At 32.3% G+C, this 16436-nt stretch overlaps 1 protein-coding gene across 1 annotated transcript in view; it reads right to left on the bottom strand.

Annotated features, from left to right (window-relative positions):
- The window catches only part of LOC111044352 (focal adhesion kinase 1), an 83772-nt gene that overhangs the window by 42582 nt on the left and 24754 nt on the right, over positions 1–16436 (bottom strand). The window contains exons 3-5 of the mRNA XM_039442094.1: positions 8652–8793; positions 2790–2922; positions 632–645 (exon numbers count right to left, since the gene is read on the bottom strand). Of these exons, the coding sequence (XP_039298028.1) occupies positions 632–645; positions 2790–2922; positions 8652–8793 (289 nt within the window). The remainder of the gene's footprint in view (positions 1–631; positions 646–2789; positions 2923–8651; positions 8794–16436) is intronic.

Genomic DNA, 16436 nt, shown 5'->3' with positions numbered 1-16436 from the left:
AATAATAAGGTCAACTACAAACAAAAAGAAGGTGATTCGAAGGAATACAATTAAATTGTTTGAGTGAATTAAGAGCAATCAAACTAATTGATTTTTAATATTTGTGGGAAGGATTTAAACCTCGTATAAAAATGAAAAGATGATGTATAGTAATGTAAGTAAGTTATTAACACTCTGAATAATTTGCAGAAGTTTGTTAATGAAAATAGTTTACTCAAAAAAGCAAGTCATTATGTAACATATTATAGTTGAAATTAGAGAGAAAATGGATGATAAGTGAGTATTACTATATTGTATGTTATGCTTTGCAAACTTTTTTAGAGGCTGTGTGATGTGTCTGAGCATAGAAATAAAATAAATGTTATTCATAGTTAAGAATTATTAAGCAGTACAATCAAGTAAACGAGAAAATTTCAGTAGTAGCATGAAAGATTTTAGTCATAACCAAATACCTAATTTCCAACTTATAAGTACTCGGAGTTTGGAATAAAACGTGTGAGCTTTTTTCATCATTACAATAACCTAATAAAAAACAAGAAATAATTTGTTTTTATTATGTCTTATGAGTATAGCAGCATGGGGTGGTTTATTTATTTAATCATTCAGAATTACACAACTTCCAGGAAAGTACCAAACTGCCCAACTCTGAGATCACTTAATCGAGATCCCTAGATCGCAAATAGCAACTGAAACATCCTGTGTCATTATACTGACATTAGATCTTTTCAACTCCTCCACTACTACATGAATGTTTTTACTGCTTATTGAGTTCTTGAAAGTGTTGTGAAAGTCAAAATACAACACGTCGAAATGGAATCAGCTTCTTTCTGGATATTAGAAGTTTGCTTGAGAGCAACATATTTAGTAGCAAAGAGATTTTCAATCAATCAAATTCTTTCTGGAGATTAGCCATTAGAACTATGTTTAATATCAACAAATATACTTGTAAAAATGCTTAGGGGCAAAACCTTTTTTCACCAAGATTTCATTTAGACTGGTAGAAGCTTTTTGTTAAATTATGCGATGGGATGTTGCGATGGTACTTTCATCTGTCTTTGTATCCCTAATCATCTTTCGTGAGATAATCAACAATTATATGCTCTCTTTTTTTCTGAGTAAGATCGTAACATTTACATAGGATGGTCTGTTATTTTCCAGCAGAGAACATCAAAAACCACATTATCTGAAGGAGAATTGAAAAGATAATTCAATATTGTATATAATCTATACACAAACTATTGGAATATAACTCTACTGTAATAACATTTTCGATGACTTGTTATAAATTGTAATTACTTTAAGATGAACGATTTAATTACAATCATTATCATGATATAATCATTATAATCAATATCAGTATAATCATTCTCAATCAGAATCATTATCATTATAATCATAACCATTTGTATTATTTTCCATTTTGCATTATTTTATTTCAAAGTACGTCTACAAATCAATCATTTCTCAATATCAGTAGCATTATTTTATTTTATTTCTAAAGTACGTCTACAAATCAATCATTTCTCAATATCAGTAGCATTATTTTATTTTATTTCTAAAGTACGTCTACAAATCAATCATTTCTCAATATCAGTAGAATTTGGTTATAAAAGGCAACAGTGTAATTTCAAATATTAAGCCAAATCAATCATTTCTGAATATCAGTAGAATTTAGTTATAAAAGGCAACAGTGTAATTTCAAATATGAAGCCATTCCAGCCGATATTCTAAACCTAAACTTCTGTCTCAGTTTCTATAGCGGTAATTGGAGGAAAATATTGTCAAATGATAGCGGAAACGATTTTAAAAGCCATACACAAAAGTATCGGTTGCACAGGATGTTTTGACTGAAGGATTTAATATGTTATACATATAACTTATTTATATTTGTTTTAACTGCTTGAAACCGTTCAAAGTTTTTATGACTTGTTTTTGAGAGGGTTAGAAGGTTGTTCAAGTGCAGTTAATGACCCTTAATTTCACAGCTTATTGTGAGTTGAGCGGATGAATGAACCCGGTCATTCACTTATTTCATTAGAACCAGCTGCAATCTATAGCTCACCCATATTTTTATTAGTACTAGTAGGGTTATTGTTATTTTTAGTGAATTTATGTGTATTGCTCTTTTGTTATTCATCCTAGCATTGGATCTTGCTAAGCAAATCCAAATTTTTATTTGAAACTCATATTCCAGTTGTTATTTTTAATATTTCTATGTATTTTGCTCCCTTGTTTTACTTCCTAACATCGATTCTATAGTGAGGTCCACGTTATAATGACAGTGTTTGATTAGCAATGATATTGCTCTCTTGTCTATCATTTAACAAAGCGGATAGCGCTATCTCTTTCTCACTTTGCTCTGTCTTTTAACGATGTAGAATTGATAATTTATTAACAAAATATTCCATCTTAATTATGAAAATTGATTATGAAATTATTGAAAAATATAACTTCTTGCTTAATAAAATATAATAATATTATGCTTGCTTTATATATTATATAATTGACAATATTTCAAACGATAATGAACCGTTAATATTACATCAATAAACCTGTATCAGGAACTGTCTATAGATGACATGACAGTGGATCGGCAACGTCTTTCTCCTATCTTTCTTCACTGCCATTATAACTTGGACCTCAATAGCGCCATACATACACCCCCTTATACATTCAAATCTCTAATACCAATTTTTGACATGTGTTTCTTAGATATTTGTGAAGAAACAAGTTTAATACTTGATGTAAGTTTAGAAGTATCTAACAAGAAAATTGTTGAAATGGTTGACTTGCCTGAAACATAGTGTTGTCCTGTTGTAGCCAATGAACTTGGCCTGACGAGTGAGATAGTCGCATAGCATAACATCTTTGGAATTCACGAGGACTGGATGCTAAACGACTTGTGACTAGTTGAATTATCTCCTGTAACTCAAAAATTTCAATTTTCATTTAGAAGAATGACACTCTAGATATAGTGAAATATCCTAGTGATATAGTGAAATCTCCTGTAACTCGAAAATTTCAATTTCCATTTAAAAGAATGACACTCTAGATATAGAGAAATTCACTTCAAACTGTCAGCATTCCCTATAATAAAATATCAATGCATCCCATTCAAACAATGCTGACAGTATGAAGTGATACCCATTATAAATGAACACATTATTAATGAAAGTATCCGAACAGGCAAATTCCCAAATGCATTCAAAATTGCCAAGGTCATTCCCATTTTTAAATCCGGCTCTACATCTTCAATCAATAATTTTCGGCCCATTTCCATGTTAAGTGTATTTTCCAAAATTCTTGAAAAAATTGTTAAAATTCAATTACAGTCTTATTTAGAATCAAATAATTTGTTAGTTTCCAATCAGTATGGCTTCAGATTAAACAAGAATACATCAAATGCTCTGTTCGATATCACCGGCGAAATAGTGCAAAAGGTGGACGAAGGTAATAATGTACTTATTACCTTCCTTGATATTGCCAAGGCATTCGATGCTGTGTACCGACCAAAACTATTGCAGAAATTGGAATGCTGTGGGATCAGAGGTGTGACACTGCAATGGTTTCAAAGCTATCTACATGAACGGAAACAGACCACCTGTATTAATAATATTTCCAGTGATATGTATAATGTAGATTACGGTGTGATTCAGGGAAGCACACTAGGCCCTTTGCTTTTTCTGGTCTACATCAATAACCTCAGTAAAGTTCCCCTAGATAGCAAGATATTTCTCTTTGCAGACGACACTGCAGTTGTATCATTTGGGACTACCTGGGAGGATGCTTTCAGTAAGGCTACCAAGGATCTCTTTGGTGTCAGGAAGTGGCTCGATCAGAACAAACTTACTCTGAATGTTGACAAAACTAAGTATTTGCCTATTTATTTCAAATCAAACAGTAGCCCAGTTCAGGAGATCCTCAGGCTCCACTCATGTGATGACTATCAGTCCACTACGTGTGACTGTGGGGTATTGCAGCGAGTGGAGCAGTACAGGTACCTTGGCATTCTGATTGACCACAAATTAAGCTGGGCTCCACAAGCTATTTCACTGAAGCAGCGAGTGCGCAAAATGATATATGCCTTCAGACAGCTAAGAGAGGTCCTCCCTTTACATCAACTGCGGGTGGCATACTACGCATACATCCAGTCAGTTCTTATGTATGGTGTCATAGCTTGGGGTGGAGCCTCCTCGTTTGCCTTGGAGCCGGTGGCGGTGGCACAGCGAGCAGTCATCAAGACATGTCTCAGGCGAGACAATCGCTACCCATCTTATCTTGTTTACCAAGAGTTTCAAGTTTTTAATATTAGACAGCTTTACATACGTGTTTTAATGAATTACATATACTACAACAAACACTTCATTTTCAATAATTTAGCTCATACTCATAATACAAGAAATCTAATTAACTTTGGTATTGCTCATCCCCGACTCCTACATAACTGCTTTAAAAATAATAGTAAATACATATGTCATATATTATATAGAAACGTTCCCAATCATTTAAAACAGTCTGAAAATTACAGTATTAACACCTACAAGCAACATTTGAGTAGATGGTTATTAGAAATTGGCAGGGATGCTGCAGATCAACTGATTCAATCCGCCTTCTTATTCAGAACTTAGTGAATTTGCCATTTATAATGATTAAGTATAGCCTTTGAGCTACTATTTATATATTTGTCTATATATATATATACTTATTACCAGTATGGAATTTCATTGTGTGCAATTCATATTCTCGATTTGCTGATGAATGTTAGTTGATTCAATTGAAATAGGTTTAATTATATGTACAAAACATGAGAACATAATGTCAATCATCTTGAAAGAACTCACTCTCCACTCACAGACTCAAGTCTTTGTGGAGAGTATTCACTGTTAAATGTGTTAATGAATTTCATGAATTTGTATTATGTTTTGTGAATAAAAAGTTGTTTGATTTGATTTTTTTGATTTTTACTATGGTTACAGTTATCGACACCAAAGTATGCTTCCAATGATATATATATATATAATATATAATATATATATATATATATATATATATATATATAATATATAATATATTTAATCCCTCTGATTATAATTAATTGAACATGTGGGAAACATGCTTATGGTAATAAAACGATTGTGTACGTCAATTTCCTGAATAAAATATAACTTCTCAAGGCACTCTCACAAGAATTTCCTTCAAAATATTGCATAGAGAAGGCGAAAGAGAACATAAACAATTTAAAACAAAGATTAGAGATTTAACATAAAAGTTTGGCAAGAAACAAGAAGATTTTCTTCCACCTATCAGTAAGTGTATTTTAATAAAACTCATTAAACATTAGCCTACTAATTATTCATACTATTATTATAGCCTAATACTAATAAATTTACAGATAAAACTTCAACATCCAAAGATTATCATCCATCAACAGAGTTGTTTCATTTGTACTGTTGTTATTAGATTAAAAAAATTATTTCTTATTTTTAGAGCTCAAGTCTTCTTTTTCCAGTCACGCCAAAAACTATTGTATTTATTTTTATTTGTAAAAATATTTCTCGTATTTGGCAATAAATTTAATATTCACGATTCATTATTATATACCTAAAATATCGATTCTGGAAATAATGCTAACACAATGTGGATTCAAACATATGACAACATGATTCAATTTCAATCAACTCATACTCTAATTAAATTCATTCTTGATTGTTGAATTATTCACATGACCTACTTCAATTGTTCTCTGTAGATTGAAGTTGGATTACGCGATTCAATCACACCCACATGCCCATTGTTTTATAAGAACTTGCACTTGTAAAATAAAGTGAATTGATGTTAAAATTGCTGTTTCTACAGTAAAGTTATCACATTCAACGCAATTCTGTTGACAAAGTTGATGTTGAGTAATTGCAAATTATATATTGAGCCACAATTGCTTATGATCGTGAACGACCAAGTTTATCATCCTGATAATGCTGCAATGATTATTATTATGTTGAAGTGGGTAAGTAATGATGTTCAAGTAAGGTTAAACAGCAAAGACAATTAATTAAAACTATAATTTCATCCATGATTGTTGTTTTAAATTGTAATAAAATGAGAATTTAGTTAAGTGGTTCAAAGTTTCTATTTCCAATTGAAATAACACATCAAACATCAGAACACGGAATAAAACATAATGATACATTGGAATACATTTGCCTTAACGAGGGGTTAAAAAATTGAAAATACTGGGAAATAGCAACCATACACCATGTATGGTTGCATTCTGTTTTGAGCATGTCACAGTAAAACATTATTCAATGTGAAATATCAGCTGTAAAATACAGAAATAAGGTTTCTATAAGATTTGATGCACTGGCTGAGAAGTGATTAAAAAGAAACAAGAAATTTAATTTTTTTAATTTTAATCAATTTCATTTCATAACATCATTGTCTGGGAATATTCCCATTTGATTTGTAACTTGTCAAATTGGTCTTATAATACTGTATATAAGAAATAAACTATTCATTGATGAACGAGCCAGTTTGTATACTTATTAAATTGTCGAGGAGACTAATTCACTGATAGCTCATTCAAGCTAATTGAAAGACAATTCAATAAAAACTTCATTCATGATCTTTGATTAAAATTGTAGGCTAGAGTTGAATGAATCAATAATAATAGATACAACGGATAGAACCAATTTTGTGTCCTTCACAAAATTGAATGAAACTCGAATATTGCTAGAAAGTTGTAATAGTTATGATTATGATTCGAAAAGAATTTTGGCAATGTTGCAATACTGCTTACATCATAGAAACCGCTGCAAGGTATAATGACAACGGAGACTGTTATTGATGAACAACCTTAACAACTGTTACTTAATATACGTACTATCCTGGCCGTTTCCGTGGATGCCAGTGAAATGCGAGTGAATGTACACTTGATATTAGAAATACCACTGGAAAAACGTAATTATCAAGTTTTTTTAGGTAATAGTTGTTTATCGTAGATAATGGCCAGGAAGTGAAAATTATACTGTAATTTTAGAATTCAAAATGAGGTTCTTTGATTAGAAGGCCTTCAGATTCACTAATAATCAGTAATTTGGAAAGCAAAATATCCATTAAATCACTTTTGAAAAAATACTTGATTTATGATTAATTACAAGATACATTTCAATAATTATTGATATACCCTACAGCTAATGATTTTACGATTTTTTACCGTCCTTATAAATTCTATTAAATTAAACAGATGATATTTGTCAAGTTCCGTTTGATCAGGTAGAATTCATTAGGACGGAAAAAAATCAAACGTCCAAAAATCGATGTGTGATTTGATCTTCTAGTTCATTTGCGTTATGAAAAACAATAGTTAAGATTAACATTAAAACATTTGTTATAATTGAACTTGGAATAACTTTTCTTTTTTTTTTGTTGGTATGAACTATGTATGCAAAACGTTTGAATTATTAAGAAAATAATCACGGATTATAATAAAATACGGAAATTATTTTATATATTACTCTCCTAGTCCATTTGAAATATGAATGAAAATCGTTTAGATGATTAACTTCAAGTGGCATTTGCACAGTAAAAGCTTAAACTGAATTGAATCAGCTGGGCCCTGTTGCATGAGAAAATACAAGCTTATAGTTTGATATTTTCCTATCCTAACAACAGGCTGACTAAATACTGGTATCAATATTTTGTATTTTATCATTCCTTCGCCCTTCTCTGTGATTTAATACAGGTTAGGCTGATTCCGTTTAAACAGCCCTAAGTCAGATAACATTTTTATAATGTAATCTTGGAAAGAATCAGTTCATGAATGACGCTATTTATTTATACTGAATTGATTTTATAGCTGATTTGGATTATGACAATCATTTAGAATTTAGATGATCAAGACAAAACTAATTTGTAGGAATTGGGGAACTGCATTCGAACATAATAAATAATAGCCTAATAATAATAATAATTTTATAGAGGAATCTTGGCAAGAATTCTTTCATAAATGACGTTATTAATTTATTCATACTGAATTGCTTTTCTAGTTGGTTTGAATTATGCATTACAATCATTTAGATGATTAAGGTGAAAATAATTTGTAGGAATTAGAAACAGCATTCGAATATGTATAATTTTATAATGCAATCTTGGCAAGCATTCTTTCATAGATGATGCAATTTATTTATACTGAATTGATTTTCTAATTGGTTTGAATTATGTATGTCAATCATTTAGATGATTAACACGTAAATAACTATCAAAGAATTGGGGAACAGCATTCGAATATGTATAATTTTGTAATGGAATGTTGGCAAGAATACGTTAATAAATTACGGAGTTTATGTATAGTGGGTTGATTTTTTAGCTGTTTTGAATTATGTATGACAATCATTTAGATAAAGAATCAATCAATCAATAAAGATTATTAAGACGTAAATAATCATTCAGGAATTGGGGAACAGCATTCGAATATATATAGTTTTATAATGAAATCTTGGCAAGAATTCGTTTATAAATGAGGAAGTATTTTGTATAGTGGATTACTTTTCTAGTTGGTTTGGATTATTTATGCCAATCGACTAGATGATTGAGACGATAATAATTTAGGAATTAGGGAGCAGCAGCCGAATATGGTGTAAACAAGTTGGTTGTACCTTGATATCAGATGCTTCTGCGATTCTGACGACGTTGAAGCCGCCATTGGGAAGGTGCACCTTTAAGGTGGTGGTGCCGGGTGCCGGCTTTTCCGGGCTCCCAGGTCCGCCTACCTCGTCTCCCATCACTCGCGCCTCATGGCTGTCAAATGCAAACAAAACACCTCATTAAACACACATTTTTCCATCTAAAACGCACCTAAACATCCTTCTAAACCAATAGATGTCAATCTAAAACAGTGAGAGACCAAGCAAAATAATTATACAGAGTGAGTCATATGTATTGAAACCCTTCAGTTAGACTGTTGCAGATATAATACTGTAACTTTCAGGATAAGTTATCAGTCGAATACTTCAACCCATCATAAGGGGGTGACTTAGGGGTTGTAACTCAAATATTTTAAATGTTTACACCAATTGTGTGGAAAATAATTTTTAAAACAAGAAAGATGGCATCAATAAAAATGTTCTGTGATACTTGTATCCAAAATGGCGGCTGATTGAAGTTTTAGTTTTTCAAGAAATGATTGGTAAACTAATGAAACTTAAAACAACACGTTTTTGAATGAATAAAGAAATACATTGAAAAAACTGGTCATTTATTTAGTGATATGTTTATTACTATTTACATTTCATTTCAAAAGATGCTCGAAATGTGTTGGATTAGGGTGTATGGATGGAGGAATTAATTAGTTTTTGGATAGTTTAATTATTCAAATTTCCTTCTGCTTTTTTCTTCGGTCAATATTTGCAGTACCAGAAGTCCGTAGTTCTATTTATATAGCTTTCATTATTTATGTGAAATAATTATTATACAGTAGCCTAATCATTATATGGGCTTGATCATGATCAATCAGTTGAGACAAGAAAAACAAGTAATAGTATACAGAAATACCAAAAATTGGGAAACAATCAAGAAGAAATTGAAAACAGATTTGAAGATTTGTAACCATGGAGGTACAATAAAAATTACATTATGAGTTCATTTTTAATTGGATTCAAAGCAAGAAACACTGGATTTGAATTTGGAACCTAGGAATAGTACTCGTAGTCTATACCAGGAAACAAAAAAATCAACAAAGATTATTAAATAATCTAAATTAATTAAATAAAATAAATTTTATTAATTGATAATATATACAATCCAGGTAAAAACAACAGGCATAATCTAAATTAATAAAATAAAATAAATTTTATTAATTGATAATACAAAAAAATCCAGGTAAAAACAACAGGCATTACCAACAGTAAGTGATTAAACAAATTTCATGAGTATTAATTTGATGTGAAGCATGAAAACACTCAACTGAATTCGACTAGGCAGCTAGGCAGCGCTCGTACCTCGCCCAAGGGATTAATCAACAAAGCTACATTTGGACTGTTGTGAAAATTGGAATTGGAACCGTTTTGGGCGTAAGTTAGTGTGTGTTACTTTTCTGTAAGTTGTATAATTCTGAATGATTGAATAGATAAAAAAATCAACTTTCAGAAGAATTCACAAACAGCATGAGATTGACCGAAATCATTGTTCTTTTATGCTTTTGTGAGTCGGAACAAGCAAGAACCTATTGAATTGAATTGAATAAAAATACTAGATATTGTCCTTTTTATTCAGTATTGATAACTACCACAATATCACCTTTACAACTACTCAGAAACCAACAGCCTTGGTTTCATGGATGCAAGAAGAACTTGGATTAAATCACATAGGAATCAGTAATTAAGATAAAATTAACACACTATTAAAAAGTTATATGAATTGGTCAGTTTTCATTTACACAACAGCAGCAACAACAACACAAAAACAACCACTTTGAAACAATAGGTTGAAACTCAATCTATTATGACAACAAACATTATAGGTATTGATTCGAGACAAATAAAGTAACGTTTGGAAATTGAAAGGTAGGGAGGATTCATCTCTCTTGTCTACACTCGCACGGCAGTAGGTTGATCTGTACAGGACTGTTTGAAATCTTCAGAGATTAGAATAATGAAATAACATAGAGAAAAGATACCGTTAATTGCATTATTCGTCTCTGGTAACAGACAATAATTGACAGATGCATTAAACAATCAAAATTGCTGAGAATGATGACCAAATTGAACGTTTATGCGAGGGTTCATGGCAAACATGATTATGAAAATGAATCTAGTTTAAGTAAGGGTAGATGATAGAAAGCCTATCTATCATCTATAATCTAATCTAATATATATATATATATATTATATATATATATATATATATATATATATATATATATATATATATATATATATATATATCACACACTTAACAGAAAACACTTCAAAGTTTTATAATATAAATATAAACAGGATACACACGAAAACACTTAAAAACTTACATTTAAACGACAATTTTTGGGAGCTGGGCCCCCTTTGTCAATCAAACAGGAAGTGAAGTGGTGCAGATTTGAACATTCTAACGGTCTTGACCATAGAGACGCGGTAGAGATGTTGTGTAGACCATAGAGCACAGACGAACAGAGGCGCACTTATTGAAGGAGCATTATATGGGATTAGTTGGTGGGCCATGATGGGTTACAAGCGTGAGATTTCAAATTTGAGTGGGTTATGGATAAGGAAAGGTGTAGATTATGAATTGATAGAAAAGAGGAGATTTAAAATTAGAATTCGAATTCTAATTTAGAATTCAAATTTGAAATCTCCCGCTTGTAACCCATCATGGCCCACCAACTAATCCCATATAATGCTCATCCAATAAGTGCGCCTCTGTTCGTCTGTGCTCTATTGTCTACACAACATCTCTACCGCGTCTCTATTGTCACGACCGTTAGAATGTTCAAATCTGCACCACTTCACTTCCTGTTTGATTGACAAAGGGGGCCCAGCTCCCGAAAATTCTCGTTTAAATGTAAGTTTTTAAGTGTTTTTAATCTATCCGTGTCGTGTGTATCCTGTTTATATTTCACTGCTTTCAAATATATAATAAATTTTCAATAAAAATTGAAATAAAAATAAATTTAATTCCATTTTCTAATTTTATTCTACTTCATTCCGGATTTCTAATTTTAAATCTCCTCTTTTCTATCAATTCATAATCTACACCTTTCCTTATCCATAACCCACTCAAATTTGAAATCTCCCGCTTGGAATAAGCCATCATGGCCCACCAACTAATCCCATAATGCTCCTTCAATCAGTGCGCATCCGTTCGTCTGTGCTCTATGATCTACACAACATCTCTACCGCGTCTCTGTGGTCACGACCGTTAGAATGTTCAAATCTGCACCACTTCACTTCCTGTTTGATTGACAAAGGGGGCCCAGCTCCCGGAAATTCTTGTTTAAATGTGTTTTTAATCTATCCGTGTCGTGTGTATCCTGTTTATATATATATATATATATATATATATATATATATATATATATATATATATTAAATTCTTCTAGATTTCAGTAGGTCAAGTTTCCAATTAGACCCATTCGGAGCACGGGTTACCTGCAAGTCATAAATGATTTGTTCAGTTTTCTAATAACATTTTGTTTCACCCACCATCTCATTAGTCATCTAATTTGGAGAAAGATAGAAGAACATGTAATATTAACTGTTCATTCTCGTTTAAAATAATAATATATATTTTATTAAGCAAGAAATTATATTTTTCAATAATTTCATAAGAATTTTTATAATTACGATGAAATATTTTGTTTATTAATTCTACATTGTTAAAAGACGATCTGGCAACAGAGCAAAGCGAGAAAGATATGTGGCGAATTATCTGATATTTGCCACCTGTGATTAACAACCTGTTTCAATTTGCATTAGTTTGTTTATTAATTGTATCAGTCTATTTTATATTTTCTCAGTTCAAAATTTGTCATCTCTACATTAAAACGTCTAATCATTCATCCAGTTTTATTCAACCTATTTTATCATAGGAAATCCACAAACCAAATTTCCTACATTGGTAACCCCGACGTGATGGACAGCAAGCATTTCTACATAATTTTTCGTGAGTAAAGTTACCTAGATACGTTACGTTACCTATAGTGAGAACCACGTTGTAATGACAGTATTTGATCAACTTTGGCTTTTCTATCCTTGTCTATCATTCGACAAAGCCGGTGGTACTATCCTTTTCTAGGTCCACAACGATGCCAATTATGTTTTTGACAGTGTAGAAATATAATTAATTAATGCAGAGAATCGGCATCGCTATTCTTCTATCTTTATCCACTGCCATTATAACATGGACCTCACTATAGATACGCTATCTTCTACGATGGATGAAGAACACATTTCTGCTCGACGTGAACAGTTTACAATTCACAATTACAGCATCTATTGGCTAACTTTTGCCGAGATTTTAAAACTCTAAAAATAATTTTTAAAACTTTGTTAACCCATAAAAAGTTTCCAAATATTCATGAAATTTTGCAGTGAACACTTTCAACTTTGTTTTTGAACATTTTTTTAAGGTGGATAGCAAGTTTTAATTTCTACAAAAATGAAATTACATTTCTGAAGAATGAATCAGGTAGTGAACATAATAAAAAGAGAACACTTTTTGAATACCGCTAAACATCTGGACAGAGAGAAATATATATTGATGAAGCATGGATAAATGACAGTATTTCAGGAATGGGAAAGATAAGTAAACATTCAAGGATAAAACACTCTTGGTTTATTTACTGATGCTTCTAACCACTTAGTTGGAGAATGCTTACAACTGGTTGAAGGCGTATGGCAACATCTTGCTTTATTTTCAAAAAAATATATATTTGAAAGAAAGTTGCTGGCCAGTATACTATGGAACCTCTTGCTTTCTTTTCAAAAAAATATCTTTGAAAGAAAGTTGCTGGCCAGTATACTATCGCAAGCTACTTGCTGTTTATGTAGCGGTGCAGCATTTTCGCCACCGCTTAGAAGGACATCCCTTCACTATTAACACAGACCACAAGCCTCTACTCTATGCTTCCAAACCAATCAACTCCACAAACTCAACCAATCAACAATCAACCAATCAACTTCCACCAATTCAAATCAACCAATTATCATTCATCTCTGAGTTTTCGACGGATATACAATATGTTAAAGGTACCCAACTTCATAAGATAACACCAGAGAATTCTTCTCTATCATTGGAACGTGTACCCATTCCTGGATCACCACTTACTGTGCTCTGTGATGCATCTACAGGAAACCTTGACCGTTTATTCACAAGCTTTTAGACAAGTCTGTGACAGCCTCCATAACCTGAGTCATCCTTCAAGACGACGCCTTCCCACCCTGTTCCAGGAAAAAAGTGAGCTTCAAAATTTCGGGTGGCCAAATCGTCTGCCCGTGGGGGGGGGGGGGTAATGTGGCGAATCATCTGATATTTGCCACCTGTGATTAACAACCTGTTTCAACTTGCATTAGTTTGTTTATTAATTGTATCAGTTTATTTAATATTTTCTCAGTTCAAAATTTGTCATCATTCATCCAGTTTTATTTAACCTATTTTACATAGGAAATCCACAAACAAAATTTCCTATAGATATAGCGCCATCCGCCATCCGCTTTGTTGGATGATAGACAAGGATAGCAATACCATTGCTAATCAAACATTATTCATGAAAAAAGTTCATGTAAAAAGTCTCACTCATTTTCTCACTCCTTGTTTAGTGTGATCAAATGGTAAATGGTAACTTTGGGATAACTGGTAGGCCTATAACGGGTAGGATAAGGGTATAACGCAAATAATTGCGTTGAATACAAATTTTAATCTAGGATAACTGGTATAACGGTTGGAATAAGGGTATAACGCAAATAATTGCGTATATTAATATAACGCAAATAATTGCGTATAACGCAAATAATTGCGTATATAATATAACGCAAATAATTGCGTATATAATATAACGCAAATAATTGCGTATATAATATAAGATTTAATATAACGCAAAATGGGTGACTGCGAGAGCCGAACAAGATGATGGGTTCAGCTGATTGCTATAACACAGCATGATGGCTTGGAAGAGTTCAATCTAGACAGTACTCTCGAATCTGGACTCAGAGTCTCAGAGATCGCTGTTTAGCTTGTACTCATCCAATCCATCATGCTATAGTTATAGTAATCAGATAACACCAGAGAATTTTTCTCTATCATTGGAACGTGTACCCATTCCTGGATCACCACTTACTGTGCTCTGTGATGCATCTACAGGAAACCTTGACCGTTTATTCACAAGCTTTTAGACAAGTCTGTGACAGCCTCCATAACCTGAGTCATCCTTCAAGACGACGCCTTCCCACCCTGTTCCAGGAAAAAAGTGAGCTTCAAAATTTCGGGTGGCCAAATCGTCTGCCCGTGGGGGGGGGGGTAATGTGGCGAATCATCTGATATTTGCCACCTGTGATTAACAACCTGTTTCAACTTGCATTAGTTTGTTTATTAATTGTATCAGTTTATTTAATATTTTCTCAGTTCAAAATTTGTCATCATTCATCCAGTTTTATTTAACCTATTTTACATAGGAAATCCACAAACAAAATTTCCTATAGATATAGCGCCATCCGCCATCCGCTTTGTTGGATGATAGACAAGGATAGCAATACCATTGCTAATCAAACATTATTCATGAAAAAAGTTCATGTAAAAAGTCTCACTCATTTTCTCACTCCTTGTTTAGTGTGATCAAATGGTAAATGGTAACTTTGGGATAACTGGTAGGCCTATAACGGGTAGGATAAGGGTATAACGCAAATAATTGCGTTGAATACAAATTTTAATCTAGGATAACTGGTATAACGGTTGGAATAAGGGTATAACGCAAATAATTGCGTATATTAATATAACGCAAATAATTGCGTATAACGCAAATAATTGCGTATATAATATAACGCAAATAATTGCGTATATAATATAACGCAAATAATTGCGTATATAATATAAGATTTAATATAACGCAAAATGGGTGACTGCGAGAGCCGAACAAGATGATGGGTTCAGCTGATTGCTATAACACAGCATGATGGCTTGGAAGAGTTCAATCTAGACAGTACTCTCGAATCTGGACTCAGAGTCTCAGAGATCGCTGTTTAGCTTGTACTCATCCAATCCATCATGCTATAGTTATAGTAATCAGCTGACACCATCAGATGATTCGGCTCTTGCAGTCACCCATTTTGGATAACCATCAAAATTTACTTGGTTAGGGTAGGCTGCTGTTCACACAAAACTCATGCGAGAGTTGAGGCAACTTGCACTAGTTTATTGATTACTGCAATCGAATTTGGACTTATTATGTATTTAAACAATTGATCTCATAAAAAACTTCAAATTTCAAGGATTTTCTTGTTAATTTTAATTATTTTTTTTAATTTAAAGAGAATATTAGACCTTGGTGTGGAGTCAATAGACACCTGTCGCGATCTCGCGGGGACTTGTGGAACTATTTGTAAAAAAGTTGATGTGTGACGTCACAGTCAGCAAATTAATTAATTTCAAATTTTAACAATTTATAAGCCTATATGAAATAGTATCAGTGTGTTATGTGCTTTTTGTATGACTATAGGCCTAAACATTACAGTAGAAAGGATGGATTCAGTTTCTATCGATTTCCGAAAGAACCGAAGAAAATTAAAACCAAGTTGATTGCTATAAGGTAGGCTACCGTATGTAAATTTTTCAGGTTATTGATTACGATTTATTACCCCATTTGAAAATCTATCAGATAAATTGTTATGTGCTTTTTGCCTGACTGTAGACAGGAAGGATAAAAATTTAGTTGTTATCGACTTCCGAACAAACCGGAG

This window comes from Nilaparvata lugens, chromosome X (genome assembly GCF_014356525.2).
Source record: "Nilaparvata lugens isolate BPH chromosome X, ASM1435652v1, whole genome shotgun sequence".
Taxonomy (NCBI): Eukaryota; Metazoa; Arthropoda; class Insecta; order Hemiptera; family Delphacidae; genus Nilaparvata; species Nilaparvata lugens.
Note: the sequence above shows the minus strand (reverse complement) of the source record. Positions and strands in the feature narration are given on the sequence as shown.